The sequence below is a fragment of the Scatophagus argus genome, chromosome 13 (assembly GCF_020382885.2).
Source record: "Scatophagus argus isolate fScaArg1 chromosome 13, fScaArg1.pri, whole genome shotgun sequence".
NCBI classification, from domain to species: Eukaryota; Metazoa; Chordata; class Actinopteri; family Scatophagidae; genus Scatophagus; species Scatophagus argus.
Genome location: NC_058505.1, coordinates 7,668,688 through 7,690,224, shown reverse-complemented (window position 1 = coordinate 7,690,224; position 21,537 = coordinate 7,668,688). Strand labels below are relative to the sequence as shown.

At 40.4% G+C, this 21,537-nt stretch overlaps 1 protein-coding gene across 1 annotated transcript; it reads right to left on the bottom strand.

Moving 5' to 3' along the window:
* Positions 1-765: 765 nt before the first annotated feature.
* Positions 766-20,935, bottom strand: LOC124069547 (FYVE and coiled-coil domain-containing protein 1-like). The gene is made up of 18 exons (XM_046408785.1): positions 20,786-20,935; positions 19,944-20,027; positions 19,544-19,650; positions 18,942-19,067; positions 17,112-17,218; positions 16,075-16,218; positions 13,825-13,921; positions 11,261-13,705; positions 10,190-10,282; positions 9,714-9,832; positions 9,306-9,473; positions 8,864-9,004; positions 6,788-6,996; positions 6,551-6,692; positions 6,019-6,123; positions 4,736-4,946; positions 3,377-3,486; positions 766-3,222 (listed from the first exon to the last, which is right to left on the bottom strand). The coding sequence occupies exons 2-18, from the start codon at positions 20,005-20,007 to the stop codon at positions 3,147-3,149; spliced, it is 4,464 nt and encodes a 1,487-aa protein (XP_046264741.1). The 5' UTR covers positions 20,008-20,027; positions 20,786-20,935; the 3' UTR covers positions 766-3,146.
* Positions 20,936-21,537: the final 602 nt, after the last annotated feature.

Below are 21,537 nucleotides of genomic sequence, written 5' to 3'. Positions count from 1 at the left end.
TATTAAATCTAAGCAGGGTTTGATTATGTGTTATTGTTATTATTCCACAAAGCTGCTCACAGCTGAAAAACAATAAAACAACATGTGGATGCTGGTGAAACGGCTCCAAAAACATCATGAAGAACGAACAGTGTATTAAATCTTCAGAAAGACATTTCGCTGTCTGTTTGTCAGCTTTAATTGGCACTGACTTTCAAAAGCTGACACACATTTAATTTGCCTTTAGCTGCATTTTTTGGATGGTGTCAGCCATCCATATTTGTTTGCTTTGAGCCAAGATGGATATTTTGGAGCCTTCACGACTTGTATGCTGATGTGAATGCTATTTACAAGGCAGAAACCCGGAATTACGACACTTCCAATTTGACAGACATTGACATGTAACTATAATGTGCCCTCAGTGGTAATTCTGGCATGCTGCTGTTCAGCAGATATAATGTTGTCCATGTTGACCCTATTAGTTTAGTGTGTCAGAATGCTAGCGTTCACTAATTAGCCCCAAACATACTCGCACACAGCGAGGCTGAACGTCTAGGTGAAGAGTTAGGAGATCACCAACGCTGTTAGAACTCCTCCTGAGGGGCCACATGTACCGGATTTAACAGCAATCCATCCAACAGTTGTTGAGATTTTGCAGCCAGAAAGTGAAATTATAAATCACATTATATCACTCATAAACAACGTGGATCTGTGTGTTACCCAGAGGACAAAAGTGTGAATGTGATATGCCGCAGATAAAGTATATCAACCAGCAAACACTAGGAGTTACCACACAATCCTTATTTATTTGTCCACAATCTTAAATTGATTCTACTGTAAATCTTTAGTATGCAAATTACATTTCAGTAAAACATTTGTCAACAATCATTTACAGGTTAAATCAAAGAGCGACAGCTTCCCTCTGACAAATCCAGCAGTAAACATCTATGTCACACACTCTCCAGATATAAATGAAAAGAAAAAGAAAAAACATTCACTAACTGGCACAAAGGCTCATGGGATTACAGACTGACAAAAAGCCCTTTCAAAGTGCATTACACAACTGTTATGTCGCAATGTCTTCAATAGAAACAAACTAGACAAATATATATTTTTCAAATATATTTGGCAATATATCACTCCTCTTATTCTTATGTATAAAAATGTCACTTGTATTTTTTTTCTAATTTGAGTCCTCATGTTATGTTCAAAATGAAATTTACAAAATGTTTTTCAAACAGTGGAAGACTTTCTAGAATTTGTAAATTCTCTTCTGAATGGCAAAGCAGTGTTTCAGTATCTTAAAGCCAGTATAATCAAAAAACAACCGGGGATTGAGAAAAGGAACTCAACTTTAAAGCCTTCATATAAAAAGGTCCATATGAGACAACTTGAAGTAAATAAAAAAGAAGGTATTTTTGGACTTGTATGATTTGAAGGCTGTGCGCAGAGATTTAAACCTTTTCCATCTGACACACTCTGAGATTCAAACATCGATCTAAAAAAGCACTCCATCAACAATTTTAAAAAAGCACAGAACATTTCTTCATCTAAAGTCTTAGATGATGAAGTCTTAGTCTCAGTATCTTAAGGAAAAATGTCACAGCTTCACTAAACTTAACAAAAAATCATTAAAACATGAGTTACAATTCGAGTCAGACGTAAAGTAAAAACTGTAGTATTTAAATCACTGAAGCATTTTGATGTGCGCTCCCTATTTCTGCTTTTGATGGTCGAGTTGGGGAAATGTGCACATTCTTAGTGTTTGCATGCATAGAAATGCTGACCTCCCATCTTCAACTGCAATCATCAGAAACTGCACTGAGTAAAAGCCCGTGTCCCAAAGATCAATTAAAACCAAATGATGCAGAGGCTTAATCGCAGTTTTTTTCCTGTCACACTTCATTGGGACTGCAGCACAACAGATGAATTGTGCTTTTGTGCATTTCCGACAGCTGAAAAGGCAACAGTCTCGGAGATGCTGTACAGTATATGTACTGCGTGACTCTGAACTTCACCTTGAAAACAAATAGTTTCTCAACCAATAAAGGGTGATCCTACGACAGCATGATATCAACTCACCAATCTAAAGAGTTACACATCAAATGGTTTGCTAATGGTACATTTCAGCTAGCAAACAAAATCTGTTAAGGTTCAAGTAGACTGGGTTGCTAAAACAACACAATTTATCAGTGTAAAATTATTGTTAACATCAGTTTACACCTTGTTTCTTATCTTGTCTCTTTCACGTAATGTTTGTGCAAAACAGGGTTGAGTGATGATTTATACTGTGCAGCTCCTCTCTTTAATATCTCTGGGTGTATTAGGCCATTATGGTTAATGTTGTCTATGTCGGTAAGCACAATATGATTTATGGCAATGTTATATTTACGTGATGGCAGTGTTATATTTTTTTGTTTTCTTTTTTTTTTTTGCATCAATGTTTATTTTTCATGTATTTGTTTCACTAGATAAATCAAAAACAGACGTTTCTGGCTGGTTATTTTATCCATCAGCACTTTCTCAATTGGTTTTCTGTGAACTTTGTTAAACCATGGTATCTAATGATAGCACAGATTAAATACACTGTGATAGAGCATTTTGACTGCATCACCCTCTCCTAGTGAGATTGGACTCATGTCACTGTGTAGAAAGCACATTAATCCCACTGGTAGTCTCACTTTATGAGATGAAGCACATAACGAGAAATAAACGTGATTTATCAACTACAACTCAGGCTGAAGCAAAAAAAAAGCAGCTTTACACCTGCAGGGATGCAGTAATAAAACATCTGTAGGAAACCAGTATGTGCACACAAGTTCTCCACATTCAAATACACTCAACAATCTACCAGTTACCTGCAGTAGGAGTGAAATTTGATCCTCTTAATGCTACATTTAAACGTCAAGCTTTAATCAAAGGTAGTGCGTGCTCAAATTCAACAGTTTAACATTGTTTTACTCCATTGTTCAGCTTATGCATGATCAGAATTCATCTGACGTGCAACACCTCGTGATCAACCAGCCAGCTGAGAGAGATGTTTTTAAAATGCCATAACCTTTCACTGAGCTCGATGAACGTCAGTACACTCCCATGCACAAGAGCTTAAATGCCCCAAATGTTAGGAAAGTCAATTTTACACCTCCTTCTCCTCCTTCCTGTTGCGCTCAGAGGAGGTCAGTTCCATCGCAGACCACAGGCTTGTCTAGACTCAGATGATACAGCACTTTCTTTGAGATGAACCTGAGCAACACCAAAGACAAATCAATGTTTGCTGTTGCCCCTTCCTTCCTGTTTAGCTTTGAGGCCTATACAAATATATCCATTCGTGGTGAATAGTAAACTGGATTTTTAAGACACACGCAAAGCCCCTCGCAAAAGACAAAGAGTCACTGACCTGGAGAAAGAGTTGTCAAAGATGAGAATGTATTCTCCGGGGTTTCTGACTTTAAGTTCCCCCTGGATGGTCTCTTTGTGGGAGTTACAGCGAGTCAGGGGGATCAAGACCTGTGGACAGACACCTTGTTAGACATTTAGACATACAGTAAAGTAATACGATATGTCTGCATAAATCAGGTAAAGTCTGAAAGGTGTGGATGGGGTAGAGATGGCGATCGATAGCATTTCATCTAACCCAAATTCAGTTCAGAATTTGCTTATTGAATCCAATTCCTTTTGAATTCCTTATTGTTCCTTGAAACTTGAAAATTTCTGTTTAGATCTGCTATTTTTCGGCTTTATGTCTGAAACATGGATTACCAGTGAGAGAAACACACTCCATTGGAGGAGGAGGCACAGATTTGGATTAAGAGCAGCAGATTTTTTTGGGATGATCACTGCCTACAGCACCTTTTGACCATTCAACCAGAAAAGCTGGACTGCCCTGAGAGAAGAGGAAAGAGATCCACAATGGGAGCCATGCTAGCTCACCTTGGACTTAAATCTGTTCCAGCTAATGCCCAGTTGCAGGACAATGAAGTCACAGACCTCTTACTTCAAGATCCAACAGAGCTGGCCAAGAAATGGAAAAATCAGAGACTGCTGTGACAACATCTGCAGAGAGACCCGACTCCGTCACAACATCGCGGATCAAGCAGTTGTACCTGATGAGCAGGTTGAAGGGAAGTGGACTCCTTGTTTACATCACAGTCAAAATTAATGGACTTTGCTTCTCAGGTGTCATGTCAAGTGAACATGCTAAGCACATTATCATCACCATCTCGTTGCTGCTGTTTAATGCTTCTATTAAATGGTGGCCAAAATAATAACGACGTCATAATTGATCTGTCACTGTGTTCTCCAATCTATATTGCTCATAAAAAATATAGACAGGAAAACGATTAGTGAAAAGGAAGCAATGATTATAGCCAATTTTAATCTGAAACTCTGAATATAACCTTGGCCAGGTTAGGCATACAGCATGAGTCACCACAGTGGGCTAACCATTTTAAAAGAAAGCCACCTTCACGAGATTGAAAACCCCGGCTACCGGTTCAACATACCTCGCTAACCCATTAATCTCACATCGCAGAACAACCCCTCCGGGCTGAAAGGCTGTAGAGCTTTCACCACATGTGTTGTCACTGATCCGTGACACACATTAATCCTGTTCTGACTCATTTTTCCTTTCACTGTGAGGGAAAACAGTGTTTGCTCCTCACTGTGCTCCATTCATTCAACTCAATCTGATCCATCCATCCCTAAGAGGAGGTATGATGTATGCGTGCTCTCATTTATACATTCAGTGGAGCCTCACCTTGGCCTGCTCCAGTGGCGTCTTTGCACTCTCCCTGTAGACCACACTGAAGGAGATGCTCTTCGGCTCAGATGTGAACGTCCAGGTGACAGTAGGACCAGGACTGCTCACGGTGATGGGGATGGTGCTGTAACAGCTGGACTTGATGAAGAGCTCATGGGAGCTGTCCCCAAATCCTGAGATGTCCTCCACTGTGAAGGGGACAGAGAGCCTACAGCACAGCAAAAAAACAAAAAAAAGGTTACAATGAAGCTCACAATATTGCTGCGCTGCAGGTCCTCACTGCTGTAAAAACCTTATAAATAGATCAGGTACGTACCTATAACAACGGGTAGCTTTTTTGTTTGATCATGTTTCTGCTGTTTATCTAAATGTTATGTGTCAGATTTGTCTTTTTATTTATTTTTTGTTGGAGCAAGTCATTTTTGGCTGATTAATGAAGTTCCCTCTTCTTGTGTGTTATTGTGCTGTGCTGTTCAGGTCACTACCACAGAAGTCTCCTTAAAACAGCAAGTTACTGACTAATAGATCAACAAACTGTTTCAGGTCTACTGTATTGCATAGGACAATTAATTTCTAATAACATGTTGGCATTATGAAGTACTAAAGGAATCGGGTTGCTGAGTTTCTATGAAGTTTGATATTTCTTAGGAGAGCTGAGAAGATAATGAGGTGTTGTTCTGATATTGATGGTGTTTGTGTGGTTGTAGCTTCACAGATAGGATAATCTGCTGTCATGTAAACTGAATATCTTCCGGTTTTGCTCAATTAAAATTAGACATTTTAAGATTGTTAAATATGTTTTGGCAAACTGTGGCAGTCATGCTGCATATTTTCTGGCACACAAAAGGCTATAAGTTTTATCATGCACACAGTAGTAGTTCCTCAGTCCCGTAAACAGACTCTGATGTGTAAAATCGATGGAGTTCCCCTTTAAAAATTCTCAGCATATTCTCGTTTTGGGTACTAAGATTTTGAGTTTTGCTCAACAGGACGTCTGCTGACATGAGGCCTTAAAGCTTTCTTCATCTCTTAACAAACCTGCTCTTAATCACAAGAAAAGCAAAGCAGAGGTCCCACAACAGACACCGAGTAACATTTAGGAACACTGCCCCACCACATAGGGTTTCATGTTTCACTTCCCATTTGAGGTTTTTACCAGAGAGCACATGAGAAACTTCCTCTGAAAGTTTCAGGTCTAACCTTGTGACGACATCAACATCTAAACACAACAGATCCACACTTAGTTTTGGAGAGTAACTTTCACTGTGTGTGAAACTTACGTGAGTTCTCCCGACTTCAGCAGGCAGAGCTCAGCATCCTGCACTGCAGCAATGAGGTCTTCAGTATCTTCTGATGTCATGTCTCCTGCACTGGTGCTGCTGTTTCTAGAAAGGTTTTTTTTATACACGTCAGATCAATTTGTGCAGGATAACTTTCAGTGTCAAAAGATCTAATTATGTCCATCGTTATTAAAACTAAATAAAGTAGAACAAAATAAGTGAATCATAATAATGTCACGTGCAAATACGGCAAAATGTGCTTTTCAATGTACACAGAAAACTGTTAAAGCAGAAAACAAAAAATATTGTTTTATTTCTAGTATTTGTATTTATTTCCATTTTTTCAATTTATATAATAAATCATCTGAGCGTGATGGCCTGAAAAATTACATTCAGACTGTTTTGAAGATGACATGCTGTGAAGAAGGCAAAAAATCTCTTTTTGCGGTTGCTATTAACCTCTCAAACTGTAGATTATAATCTCAATTACAGCCCTGACTCCCCTGTGGCTGAATAAATATTAGATACTTACAGTTGTGCTGCCCCCTGCTGTCTGTGCCCGGGAGAGCAGGCGGTGGCAAAAGAGAGGGAGTCACTGTCGTACACTCCGCTCACCTCCTCCTCTGTGATGATGTCAAAAACACAATCGTCTTGCTTGGCACCTTCATCAGCTCCTAAAAGGTACACATCAGCTACATGACTGCAGTCTAAAGCAAATCCAAAAATACTACTGACACATTACATCTGTGTGTGTGTGTGTGTTTGATACCTAAAGCACTGCTCACAGCTCTCCCAGCTTGCAGCAAACGACCAAAAGGCGTCCCCGGCGTGCTGGTCGTCACTTCTTCCTGTGGGTGGCGCTCAACCACTGCACAGTGCTGGCTGTAACAGTGTGTGCAGCAGCGCTCCCTGTTGCCGCCCTGCTGGGTGCTCACTGTGTTACTGCAGCAGTAGTAGCAGAAGGGACGCCCACACAGTCTGGGAATAGATGTGACATAGAGATAGATCAATTCAGCACAAAATGCTTTTAATTTTGAATGCACGATATTAGAGTGTAGAGAGAAATTAGCATGTAATTCAGTTTTTTTTTTTTTTATTGAGAATGTTTGAAATCAGTGCCTACATTTTTTTTTCTCTAAAAAGGACAAAAATACGACCCATGCACACCAGAAAATATATGACATTATATTTGTCAGGAAAATTCCACTGATGAAAGTGCATTTAAGATGCCTGAGGAGGTAAGATTTTACAGAAAGTCACAACATCCAAAGTTTGTTACTAGATACTAGAATAGCCAGCAGTTCCTGTTCTGAGAATCCCTACAGCAGTGCTGATGAACGACAGGTCTCTAACTGCACCTTCAGAGGAGCCTAATTGTCCAAAACAAAAGAAAAAATAAAATCTCAAGGCAACAAGAGGGTCAAACTGATGTACTGCATTGTGAAACCTACATTTTATTTTGCAGAAAGCAATGCTATGTTGTTCCTTTTTACCGCTGCTTTGTTTAAAGTTTTTGTCAATCACGGTTCTCGAAAGACTGAAAATCTCAAATTCACAGCTCATCTTTTCACAACATTATATGCATTTGTTGCTGTTCAAGACTTTAAGAACTGCTTCTCTTATATATTTTATTTGAGAGCAAATATAGGGGGTTCACCACAAGGTACAAACTATTGATCAGTCTCAAAAATAGAAAAGCCAAAAAAACGTCAAAAGAAGCCCAGCCCAGTTCTGGAACAGCATTCTTTCAACCTGTACCAGAATGATGGGAAGAAGAAAGCATGGAGAAGACCTGGAACGGCTCATGATCCAAAGCACACCACATCTTCTGTAAAACATGGAGGAGGCAGTGTGATGGCATGGCCATGCATGGCTTCCAGAGGCACTGGGTCACTAGTGTTTATTGACAGAAGCCAGAAGCAGTCGGGTGAATTCTGAAGAGTATAGGGATATACTTTCTGCTGAGTTTCAGCCAAGTGCAGCACACTTGATTGGATGGAACTTCACAGTACAGATGGATAATGACCCAAAACATACTGCAAATACAACCCAGGAGTTTTTTTAAGGCAAATAAAAGAAATATTCTGCAATGGCTGAGTTAATCACCAGATCTCAACACAATCAAGAATGCATTTCACTTGCTTAAGACAAAAGTTAAGGCAGAAAGACCCACAAACAAGCAACAACTGAAGACAGCTGCAGAAAAGGCCTGGCAAAGCATCACAAATGAGGAAACCCAGCATTTGGAGATGTCCATGGATGCCAGACTTCAGGCAATCATTGCCTGCAAAGGATTCTCAACAAAGTATTAAAAATGAACATTTTATTTACGGTAATGTTAATTTGTCCAATTACTTCTGAAAAGAGGAGAATTTGTATAAAAATGGTTGCAATTCTTAATTGTTTCATAGGATATTTTTGTTCAGCTCCTTGTATTAAACCTGAGAGTCAATTGCATCTCAGTTCAGTTGCATTCATTTCAAATCCAATGTGGTGGCATGCAGAGCCCAAATCATGAAGATTGTGTCACACTGTCAAAATATTTCAGGGCCTAACTGTACCATTGGGTGGTACAAGTTACTTGACTAGAAGGAAGTGAAACACAGAAGCAAAATGTCATTGGGCTTCAGTGTCTCAATTCATTTTCGATTTTTGACTGTAAGTACCTACACAATCACAAAGTCATTTTGGTGGGGTGACACATTTGTCTGTTTTTTGGCTTATGTGTGTTTTGAGTGAGTGACAGCCTTTTGAGAAACAAAGTAGGTGTAAAGTGGTGGGGCAACAGCTCTTGATGTGTTAACGTTATGTGTACATTCTTATAGGAAACAGAGGACCAGCTGACCTGCAGGTGTACTTGCGGAGCCACCAGTTGAACTGACTGTGGCAGCCCAGACAGTAGTTGACATCCCTCTCCGTCTCTTCATCTCGCAGTTTCTGCTCAAACTCCAGGGCATCGGTCTTCTGCCACAGTGCATCCTTCTCCCTGTAGAAGAGAAACATTGCTCATCGTGTTTGTATGTGCAATAAAATCACATGGTATGATGAAGATAGCAAGATCTGGGTGGGTTTTGCAGACACGTGGAAACAAAACCACAAAAACATTACGCAACAAATCTGGGAATCAGAATCAGAATTCCTTTATTTATCCCTGAAGGGAAATTCTTGTCTCTAGAAATTATGTCTCAATCCCACTCTGCGTATTTTAAAATGAAATTAAACTCTCTAACAAAAAGAAAAATAGACACAGAATTCAATGATAGATCAGAGGAAATCCAAGCTTATACCTGATCAGTTCTACAAGCCTTTCCTCCAAATTGATTTTGGTGCGGTAAAGATCATCAAGTTCAGCAGCTGTTTTAAGAGCAAAGCTCTGTTTGTCCTTTGTGACCCTCTGTAGATTTTCACTCATCTCCTGAGAGGCCCGCTGAGCTGCTGCTAAACCATCCTCAGACCTGCATACATATACACAAACACAGGATAATTTGCCGTATGTCCAAAAAGCATGAAGATTCACAGGTGTCTTTGACTGTGCCCACGCAGTTGTTATTTTTAGGCTTGAACGTTAAAGAACAAGACTAAGTAAAAACATTCACCCATGATAAAAAAAAAAACAAAAAACACAAGATTAAAAACATTTTTTCACAGAGCTCTAATATGGTCCAGAATGTGTGATTATGAATACTGTACCTCACCTTGATAAATTCCCTTTCAGATGGATTATCTCGTCTTCTTTCTGCTGGATGAGATTTTCAGTCTCGGCCATCTGGATGTTTTTCTCCTCAATCTGTTGGCAATATCTCTGATTCTCAGCCTGCAGTCAGCACAGCAAAGCAAAGCAAAGCAAGACATTATTTCTGGTTCTTTGTGAATTATGCCTGTGACCATAATGTTATGATTACTTCAATTCCCATGCAACTTTAATTTGTGCTTTCACTTATCAATGCACGACACACAAATACTGGTAAACCTGCACATGTATGCATTTTGTCATTTAACAGTTTCATTCGTTTGCTTAAAACAACTCACAGTGTAGTAACACTATGCCAACTCTCCAGTCATGATCTGAAACATATCTCGACTGCTTCAGTGATTACAAGTACCAGAATAATTTGCTTATTATGGAGCATCAAACTTTTTTAAGGCAGATCTGGAATCAGAATCCTCTCACCTCCAGCTGCGTCACTTTGTTCTCCCACTCGACCGCTTTCTCATGCTCAGTCCTCAGCTGTAATTTCACTTCCTGTAACTCCTGATTGATGGTCTGGGTGAGAATACATACCACACATTCATCAACTGATTTGCTGATAATGCTAACATAAAAAACAAATAAATCAAGCAGTATCTTCAGATGCACCTAAGTAACCAGGGTTCAGAGAAATCAGGTAACAGGTAATCGGAGAAGGTGCCTAGCTGCACTGAGACCGTGGCTGAATACAAATGTCGATATCTTCTAGATGTACGGTGCCACGTTTCCTGTCATCCTGTAAAGTCTGCGAGTGTACGAGACCTCAAGGCCACATAAGCTGCTGATACACAGACCCAAATGCAACAAGAATAAAATTCATTCTGGTCTACAAGATTCAAGTAAATTTTAACAGAATAAAAAAATCTGTTTTTTTATGGGCAATTGGAAAAACTATTATATCCTTGTTGCAATGAATTGTAGGTAATTATATGAGTGAAGTCTGGTGAAGTCTGCACCCCAAGCGGACTTTCTGGAATTCTGCAGAAAGTCTGCTTGAGGACCTTTGTGAACTGGACGAAATGTGGGCTTGGACAGTCCTCAGTACTCACAGACTTCCTGGGAACGCGCCCACAAAGTCCACGAGTCTGCACGAGCGGTGAAGTCCAGACATTTGGATTCAGCCCATGTATACATGCAGCAGGTCAGTAATCAGATTTCTCCACAGAATAGCTTTTACTCAGCAACAGCCAGGCGTTTGGATGAAATTGTTTAAAATATGAGAAAGCATCATACAATACAATAGCTTTTCCTTTCATGGAGTCACTCAATTACTTTCCCTTTTTGAAGTCTTTGTCATGCACATGCATAGATGTAGAAAGCCAGTTACAAACCGGGTTATCACGGAGTGAAATGAGCAATCTCCAAAAGAAATCAGGTTTCTCTAATCCCATGGCTTAATAATGAAAACCCTGATTTTTCATTTCCATTAAGTTCAAGAAAGAGTAAACACACTGAAGCAAACTACATTTCTTGAGCTGAACTTTTGTGACTGACCTGGAGCTGGTTGCCATAGCTCATGGCTTGGCTGCTGAGCTGGAAGCGAAGGCCCTGAATCTCCTCCTGGTTCTTCTCCTGCACAGCTTTGGCCTCCTGCTGGTCCTTTTTCAGCTCTTCCTGCAGCTCCTGCTTGGTTGCCAACGACCCCTCTTTGTCACGGAGCTGATCGAGCAGTCGGCTGTTCTCCTGACGAAGCCGCTCTATGCAGGTATTCAGCCTCTCTGCCTCCCGAGATGCCTCTTCCTCCAGCTCTTGCAACCTTGTCGACAGGCCCTCCCAGCGGAGGCGAGCCTCTTCATTCTCAGCAGTTAGCATACACACATGTACACCGAGTTCAGCCGTTTCAGTGTTGGCTCTATGAAGGGCCTCCCTGGACTCACTGTTCTCCAAACACAACGCTTCGTAACGCAGCTTCAGTTTATTGAGTTCCTCTCTGGAGGCCGTCACTTCTGCAGCCAGACCTGCTCGAGCCTGAGCCTCACCGTCACGCTCCCGGATAAGAGCCTCCTCTCGCTCCCGGGATCTGAGAATCTCGTCCACGTGTCTGCGGTTCAGCTCCTCCACCTGTGCTTTCAGTTGCTCTGCTAACACACGGAGGTCTTCTCTGGATGACTCTGTCACCTCCTGCAGTGCCTGAACTTTCATCCTCTCCTCAGTTCCTGCTAGAAGCTGAGCCCTGAGCTCCACGACCTCTTCCTGGAGTCGGTGCACCTCCCTTAGGTTGAGTTCTAGTTGAGCCTCGGCTATAACTAGCCTGAACGGGGCCTCTTTGGTTTCCACTGAGGATGTCTCTCGCTCGTCATGAAGCTTTTGCATTTTTTCATTGCTCTCTGCAGCTCCTTTTTCATCATGCAGCTCCCCTGTCCTGCTCTCCAGCTCCTCTGCTCTAGCTTGCAGAAGTCCACATTTAACAGTCTTGTCTCTCAGTTTAGCCTCAGTTTCCTGGAGTTTTTCAAGTAATTCTGCTTGGCTTCTTTGGGACACTGTGAGGTTCTTGTCCAACATTGCAGTTTTGGCAGTGAGTGAGTCCAGTTCCTGCTGAGCTGTGGCTATTTGTGTCTTCAACTTGGACTGAACCTCAAGAAGCTCAGTATTTTCATGCTGCAGCTTCTTTAACTGAGAATCCAATACTTCCTTCTGGACAAGCGTCTTCTGGAGAATCTTCTCCAAATGCAGGTTTTCATCCAGAAGCTTCTTCTCCCGATCTTCCACACACATCTTTGCAGACTCTAATCTGCCCTTTAGGTGCTTCTCAGAGGCCCTCAATGACGTTAGCTGGTCTAACAAGGCTTCCCTGCTCTCAGTCAGCTCTGTAATACTCCCCTCACTCTCCTTGACTGTTTGGATTAGCTTAGAGTTTAATTCCATGAGATTGCTGCATTGAGTTTTGTAGTCCTCAAGGTTCTCGGTTTGATCACAGGAAACATCTTCATTATCAGCAAGTCTAGAGCTCAGACTTTCTTTCTCAATATTAAGCTTCTCCACCTGCTCCTCTAAATGCTTGATTCTCTCAGAACTAATGGCTAGCTCTTTCTCTCTGTTTTTTAGAGTTTTTCTAACGTCCAGGAGGCAACGCTCGAGTTCCTCATTCTGGCTACAGCTCATGCTACTTCTCTGCTCTTCCTCTTCCCTCTCCTCCTGCAGTCTTTTCCTCAACTCCTCTGCTTGCCGTTCTCTGCACTCCAGTGACGCTTGTAGATCCTGAAGCTGGGCTCTCAAGTTCCCCGTCTCCTTCTCTTTCAAAGTGAGCGCCCCCTGAATTCGACTGACTGCACTTTGGAGCTCCTCCAGCCGCCTGAGTGCATCCTCACGTTCCACGTGGGCACCAGCTTTGACTTCAGCCAGTTTCTCCTCACTGTTCCTCAACTCTTCTTCCCTGAGTTTTAGTTCCTGGGACAGACGCTCAGAGTGCCTGGCCCTATCCTCAGCCTCTCTCTTTGCCTCCAACCTCTCCTCCTCTGCTGTCTTCAGTTTATCCAGGAGTTCCTGGATTTTCCAGGCTGAGTCGCAGTAGTCAGCAGTTTGTTGTCCTTTTTCTTTAAGAGCCTTGTCCAGCTTAGACAGAAGCTCCATATTTTTGTTCTCAGCAGCTGTGAGTCTGTCTTGAAGTTCACTGTTTACTGCTTCCCTACAGGTCTGAAGCTGATTTGTTCTCTCTTGATTATCCGTTTCTTGGTTTCTTTGGACTGCTACAGACAGTAAGTGGCCAGAGGACGTCTGAGCTGCTGATAGCTGGCCTTGAAGGTCTTTAACCACACTTCTCAGCTCAGCAGCCTCTTTGCCTAACTCCTGAACCTGTAATAGAAGCTCTTGCTGTCTGAGCTCAGACTGGTCGAGCTCAATGCGGAGGTTCTCTGCAATACTGCAAGAAGGTTCCCCCAGTTCCCCCAGTTCACCAAGGAGACTGTGGCTCAAGTCTGGGGCTGGGAGAAACTCCTGTGCCTGGTCAGTGAATGGAACACGACAGCTCTGGTCAGTGGATTACAGTTCAAACAGTCACATTTATAAAAATGTTTGTGCAAGATTGTCAAAATAGAGTATGTATATTCGCAGGTGTGTACCTGTGAGTGTGAGTAGCCGCTAACAAGACTGTTGATGCTCGAGCTGCGACTGGGAGGCTTCCACAGGAAAGCTGATGAGGCAGTGCCTAATGTTCGTCTATGACATAAAGAGACACTCAATGTTAAGATAATTTAAAATCTGATTATGAAAGGAAGATAAGGCTAGGATAAGACAAACAGGACAACAATCTTAACATGAAAGAAGAACTTTAGTTCACAGGAAACAGCATGTACGTTGCTCCCTAGTAATTCAGCTTGTTAAGAAAGATCCAGGAAATGACGCAGGGCACAAAAGTGCATGAAACCTATAAGCGGTTGGTGGTTTTCAGAGGAATTTTGAGGAAACAACTGCTGACTTTAATGACTGAAAGAACTGATATACTACTACACTACTACTACTACTACTATACTTTCCTGCAATTTAAATAGAAAGATTTATTTAAATTCAGTTCAGCTGACCTCTTGTGCAATGACTATTACTTTATGCAGCCTTTATGCAATCAATTAAATGAAAGTGATTGAAAGTACCTTCTTGCCCTAATCCTGATTGCAATTTTTGCAAACTTCCTGTCTTTGCTGAAAAGCATGTTTTAAAAACAAAGCACTGACACCTTAAAACTTCTCATGAGTTCGGACAAATTCAGGTCCAATAACCTCTTTTCAGAGTGATGCAACTGTTTCTATTTAACCATTAAGTAATTCAGGTGAAAAAACATAGTGTGAGGTTTTGTGTGGGTGTTGTATCAAATGAATTCAGGAAACTTGTGGCAAAAAAGCAGGAACAAATATTTGTGCTCAAGTGCTTGCAAAAAAGAAACTACAAAAAATACAGAGGCTGTAAAACATATCATACATACTGCATCTGTAGTGTCTAATGTAATCCTATACAATACTCTTTGAGGGAAAAACTGCATTTGTGAATTACATGATCTTTACTGCCTCTGCCAGGTCTTAGCCTGAGGAAAACATGCATTGTATGTATTATATGTGTGCATATGTTCATATATGTATAAGCAGCTAATCTTGTGATCTTGTAATTTTTCTTATGCACATTTATGACTGTAAGCCCCATGACCTCTCATAATTTCTAATTTTTGACGAAACAAATTTATTGACTGCTCCACTGACTGATAAATCCTCACTCCTCTTAACCACAAGTGATCAGCCTCACATTGTGAGAATTAAATAATAATCAAAATGGTGTAATGCACATTGTTTGCACTGCCTGTGGAGTGACCGAAAATTGATGACAAGAAAGTGAATAGTTTTGGCAAAGGTGATGACACGAGGAACAGCGGCTGAAGCTCACACACCGTCAGCACACACCCTCTCAAACACACATTTACACACACACACACACTTGAACAAAAAAAGAGCTGCTAATGTGCAGAAATCGTCAGATCAGGTAATTAAGTGTCAGTTCGAGTTGTGAAATATCCAAAATTGCTTCTTTTACATTAACTGCACTAAATCAGTGTGTTATTTCAAATACTGCACAATTAAATGTGTTTCTTGAGCTGTGAACTAAATTATATGGCTTTACTTTGGTGAAACACGACAATGCTGGAGTCAATATTGGCATTACTCACCAAAAAAAGAAAAAAAAAATCTGAGCAAAAATGAAAACAGATCAAGACACTATCTACTGTTTTAAATCATCATGGAACAGACAGACAGAGTCAACAATTTGGGACTGCGTTACTGCATTCTTTCCCTCATGATAATCAGCAAGGCTGTGGCCGCTTACTGACACTCCTCCACAGACAAGTACACACCAGAGACTTGCCCAGCCTTTCTGAGCCGCTAGCTCAGCTCCAACAAAGGTCCCACACAGAAATGTTTATAAAGGGGCACAAATGTGTTTCTAGTGGCCATCAAAGCTCCAGCAGACTCTTCGTGTTTCCAACGTCTAACAGCAGCTGCTCAGTGATGGTAAGCTCTGACTGTCAGCCACGCTGAGCAGTGGTCAGTCGGTAAGTCACTCCATTCAACATCTCCTAACCACCATAAGTAGCTACAAGTTCACTCCCTCCACAGTGGTTGTCCTCTGCAGCACTTTTCTGTATTTTGACTGCATATGCTGGGAGGGAGTGAGCTAGCAGAATATTGGCGTGTATTTGCATTTTAACATCTTTGATCAACTTATAGTAATACCCTCACTAAGAATTTTTCATCAAAACATCACCCATATTAAAGTTTGTTTTACTTTAGTTGTACAAGTGTAAAGAGATGATTGTAGGCATTGGTTACCTCGCAAAGTTTGGCCAATCCGCATCAAGGTCATAACCTCTGGCTGCCACATCAAACTGGATCTGGTTGAGCTCATAAAGATGGTTGATTATGTCAGCAGTGAGGTGGGACTTGAGAAAGGGACTCCGGGCATAATACCAGTCACTGCACGAGAAGATAAAGCAATAAAACAAATTACAAGAATAAATTGAAGTATAAAAAATAAAAAAATAAAAGCTATTAAATATGCTGCAGATGCTAGGGGTGTTTCTCACCCTTTGTTTTTCCAAACTGATTCATAATCACCAACAAATAAGAACAGCTGACTCACACTGAAGCTCTTCGCAAAACTCTCTGCCGGTTTTGACAATTTTGGGTGGATTTTGGTACCTTTGACCAGCACCAGGCTAGCTGTTTCCACCTGTTTGCTTTCTTTATGCTAAGCTAAGCTAGCTGGCTACTGGCTGAAGCTTCATATTTACCATACAGACATGAGCGCAGTGTTGAGCGTCTTGCATGACCCTCAGCCTGAAAGTGTATTTACAAAACTGAATGCTGAACTGTTAAACTAACTGTTACAGTAAAAGAATCTAACTGGGTTTCTGCAGACTGCGTGTGATCGGTCAGCATGTGATATCTTACTTGACCTGAGCTGATGCACACACATGCCTATAGTATTGGACTGAATCAACTTCATCTTCTGTCCAATTTTTCCCAGCAAATGTAAATCATAAAGCAATATCCTGGTCAAATAAAATAAGAAATAAATTACAATAATAAAAAACAAAACAAAATTGAGATTTGGTCTGATCAAAAGCTGAGGAAGTGAGATGTGACTCACGACTCACATCTCACTATGTGGCTGTTGCGTTTTCTGGAAAAAAAAACAGAAATAAGACATAAATCAGGAAGCGAGAGTCACACTTCCTAAAGAACAGAGGACGTCAAACATGTCTGGGTAACCTGAAGGGCACAAAAGTGACCGATACACAGAGTGTATAAGAATATGTATGTATGTACATATGTGTGCGCGTGTGTGTGCGTGTGTGTCCTCTGACCTTGTGACCTTCTGGTTTATAAGACACTGCTGCAGTGTGTCAGCAAGACGCTGGTGAACAAGCGAGTAGCGAATGAAGGCCCTTCCTTTGCCCAGTGATGTTTTCAACTGAGGACACACAAACATACCAATTAGCGTACGTTTACACACAGACACTACCTCACTGTGGTGTGTAGTACCACACAACCTCACTCACAGTGTAGTAAGTATCATACAGGTCAAACTACTGAATGTAAAGTGACATTTTCACTGTCAGTCAGTCTCTCCATAATTTTCCCGCTTAGTTGATTATTATTTAGCCTATAAAAAGTCATAAAACCGCAAAAAAAAGTCTATTGTGCTTCATGGTTCAAGATGATCGTGGTTCAATCTTCAAGGTTGTTGTTTTTCCCCACAAACTGCCCAAAACCCAAAGATATTTGGTTTAAAGTGATAAAACGAACAGCAGAAAGATTCTCACATCAGACAAGCTGCAGCCAGGGAATGTATGAGTTTGAAACTTGAAAAGTAAATGAAATCTTAATTGCTGATGTTTATTTTTCTGTTGACCAACAAAACGGACTAATTCCAGCTCGGGCTCTAAATTAGTCCAGTATAAAATTTGTGGTTTGTTAAAACGTGTCCTGACACAAAACACTGAAGAATGTCTAAGTTTAAAGGTCATCACAGCAAAGGCCCTAAATGCACAATGTCTGTGCGCCCAGACTCTCCAATACATCAGCAGATGGAGGGATTTAAGTAAGACAACAGACACACAGATCTACCAGAAGGACACCAGCTGGAGACTTGCGTCAGTGACTGACAGACAAGAAACAAGAAGAGTAAAAGTAATATCTTAATTATGAGTACTAAAGGTTTTCAACAAGTAATTAGCAGTCAGCTGATATTGATTAAACTGCACAACTTTAAAAAAAAAAAAGACCTTTTTAAACCTTTGTCCGAACTTTAAACCACAGATATGCTTTGTTAATTAATGAGCGTCGATCAGCATAAAATGCTACAGTTATGCTTATTCAGTATTCATCTCCTTCACATTAAAATGCAGCTGACTTATGATGAGGGTTTTTCCTAGAAAACAGAACAATGGTACTACACTAGAGCCAGAAAATCATTCAAATACTGATCAAAGGGAAACTGATAAGCAAATACTTTGATAATCGATTCATTGTTTTAGTTCAATTTGTGATGTGCTTCTCCTCGTGAGATATAAATCATCAGCAACAAAAAGACAGTGGGTTGGCATCAGTAACTGATCATCAGTGACTAACTTTTCAGAGAGTAAACCTGAAACAACTAATCAAATTAAGAATTAGACAATTTACACCAGTAAATGTATTGTCAAAGACTTCTCCAAGCAAAAAAAAAACCCAAACAGTCGTCGGTTTCAGCTCTTCCAATATGAGGATTTACTGACTCTCTTTGACATCTATGGTACTGAATTGAATACCTTTAGGTTTAGGTACTGTTGTTAATTTTTTTAAGCCCTATAAGACACAACAAGGCTTGTATACGAAGTTTTTTAAGCACGAACAAACTCAATATGAGACACACAGAACAACAACCTATAAATTAAACGGAGTACACGCTAGGGCTAATTTAAATACGTTTATTCCAGCATGAAGCTCACCGCTATGAATTCCCAGAACAGAAGGAGAGGAAGAAGCAGTATAGTGCAGCAGGTACAGTTGCAAGGCAGCGAGCAAATTAGCAGCACTGAGTCTTACTGTACCTGAACGAGCAGAGGATTAGTCACATGGTTATACACTCACTGCGTATTTGTGTGTTGCAGGGCCGAGGGTGACTGTGTGTTTGTGTGGCGGAGGAGGATTACCTCAGGGATGGACTTAACAAAACGGATGCCATCGTTAGCTCCCTTGATCTTAATCAGGCACTCGCAGAAGTAATCCCAGTAGTCTTTCCTCTGACCAAGAAAGGTTGTCTTCTCTTTCTGGTCAAACTAAAGGAACACATATCACCTTGTTACTGCATCACCCAATGATGTCCTCAGAAAGGTGGACTGCACAACAAGTCTGTCTGACAAAGCTGCATGTGGCTGAGGATTTGGTTCAGATTGTAATTAATATATGAACCTCCTCCCCATTTTACCTTCTTGAGGGATTCATTTTAAAGGCACACAACTCCAGATTTTCTGAATCACTGGAGTAGACGATTGGTCTTTTAACTTGCTATCCTTTGCAGCAAAGCATTGCTGAGTCACAAACATGTCACAGCATGGATATGTTTAATGTTTGGACAGTTCAACAAGGAACTTCTCTGAAAAAACCTACAACACTCCAGTATTTCACAAGAAAAGAAAATGACATGAGATGACCAACCATACAAAAGCCATTTGTTTTGTAAACCCTTTGGGGGCATGTTAGAAACACCTGGGCTGAACTCATTGCACACAATGTTTTCTTTGTTTTTTTTTACCTGTAGCAGGTATTCTAGTTTATAGAAGAACTTGTGCAGGTTGGCGCTGTCATCAGTTATGGGTTCACCACATTCCTTATGTTCTTTACTCAACTCTAACACAGCATCTAAACAAAACAGTGACAACATTATTAAGAAACACACACACACAAATATCAAATTATGTTCTTACATGCACATATAAGGCAACAAATCTTCAACAAACAACTTCCTGATGAAAATCTGTGGCTGATCTGTATGCAGATTTCAATGGGGTTTTTTTTGTATTTCCTGGCTCATTACTTGTGTAGATACGCATGCATGTGCACATTACAAAACACGCTGCCTGACACATACAAAATATACTGTAAGACACATTGTAAGAGATGGTGTTTATTCAAAGTGTGAACTGCTTAATTACCGTGCAGATCTCTGATTATCCTCTGCAGTTGATTATCTCCAACTGATGATGAAGAGGAGGCCATTGTGGGGCAGTGAGGAAATTCTGCATGTCACATTAAGTGAGAGAGAGAGAGATTATGACTATTTGGGGGGATATTTCAGAAATGTGCTCACGAACCAGTGCTCCTCATAATGCCAAACCATAAAGTATAAAAAAATAAATAAATAAATAAATCAGGATGTGACTGAAAAAAGAAAAAAAAAAAAAAAAGCCAAAACTGGTTCCACAAGGAAGTAAACATAAAAATAGTAATGACTTAAATTAATTTCCCTCTTAGATTAAGTCTCTTTCGAAAAGATAATGATGAATATTTAAATAAATATTAAACAATTTCATTTTTTTTCTTTGTTTTTTTAAACATGGGTCCATGATTTTGTTTGGGTGACACAGTGAGGAGACCAAAGAAGCTCCAGTAAAGTTAGCAAGCAAAATTTGCCTGCAGTCAGTCAGAGGAGGTCCGGCATTTACATCACGACAGGTGAAAGCGTATCCCTGTTTGTAGTAATGTAATGTCCTTATCAAATCCCACTGACGCGTGATTCATCTACTGTCATCTCCCGACTCAGTTACACAACAGCTAAGTTGAATTAAATCACTTTCAAACCGCGTGAAAATGCAACAAACCGTCACATAAACATCGATTTGTCAAAGCTTGCGAGAGCTATCGGACGTACACCTGCTCTCAGACCTTCTTTACCAGAGTGTATTCAACATGAATTTATGTTACAAACCGTCGGAATTTGTTTATGAATAAAGTAGAATACTTAAACGTTAATTAAACGGGTAAATAAGAGACGTACTTGATGTGTAAAATTGTCCAGAGCGTCCAGTTTGTGGGTGACACAGCAGAAACCTGCTGCCGTTAGGGGGCGGGCTCTGTGGATGATTGACAGGCCTAACTGTCAAATAGCCGCCAGGCTACAGCTAAAAAGCAGGTTAGGTTGAGAGACGGTAAGTAAACAAAAAGTTCACGAGTGAATTTAGTGGTCATCTAATAAAATCATGTTGTGACTAATCTGCCATCTTGAGATAAGATAAGGCTTTATTGATCCCCAAAGTGTTGCAGCAGCACAAGAGCAGAGATAAGCTAGATAAACACAGAAAGTAGTGTATGTGATATAAAAGTAAAAAAGATTAAAAACAAACAAACAAAAAAAACTATAGGTAAAGGGGTGAAAATGTAAAATCATGATCAAGAGTGATGGAGTGGTGGTAGCAGCAAAGTACAGTATATGACAACAACATACCCCAGAATAATATACAATATGACATGACAAAGTAATAAAGATTGTTGTTTAATGTGAATGACCCTTTGGTGCAGTAGTATATTGAGTTTATATCTTTATTATTTTTTTTTCTTTTTAGCTATAGCACTGAAAGTGCAGACATTTTTTGATGTTGATGTTTACTGATCATTAGTCATTCCACATAAAATCAGCTACTGAACATCTTTTGTATCATTTATCAAGACAAAATGCCAAAATGTTTTTAAGATCCGTTCCAGTTTTTCATATGTGGGAAATCTGTTGCCTTTTCCTGTTTTATATCATTG

Excerpts from the sequence above, each read along its gene's own strand:
- LOC124069547 (XM_046408785.1), bottom strand. The coding sequence starts at position 20,007 with ATGGCCTCCTCTTCATCATCAGTTGGAGATAATCAACTGCAGAGGATA. Across the intron at positions 6,997-8,863 it reads CTCCGCAAGTACACCTGCAG|ACTGTGTGGGCGTCCCTTCT; the intron begins GTCAGCTGGTCC and ends ATCTATTCCCAG. Across the intron at positions 6,124-6,550 it reads CAGCAGGGGGCAGCACAACT|AAACAGCAGCACCAGTGCAG; the intron begins GTAAGTATCTAA and ends AAACCTTTCTAG.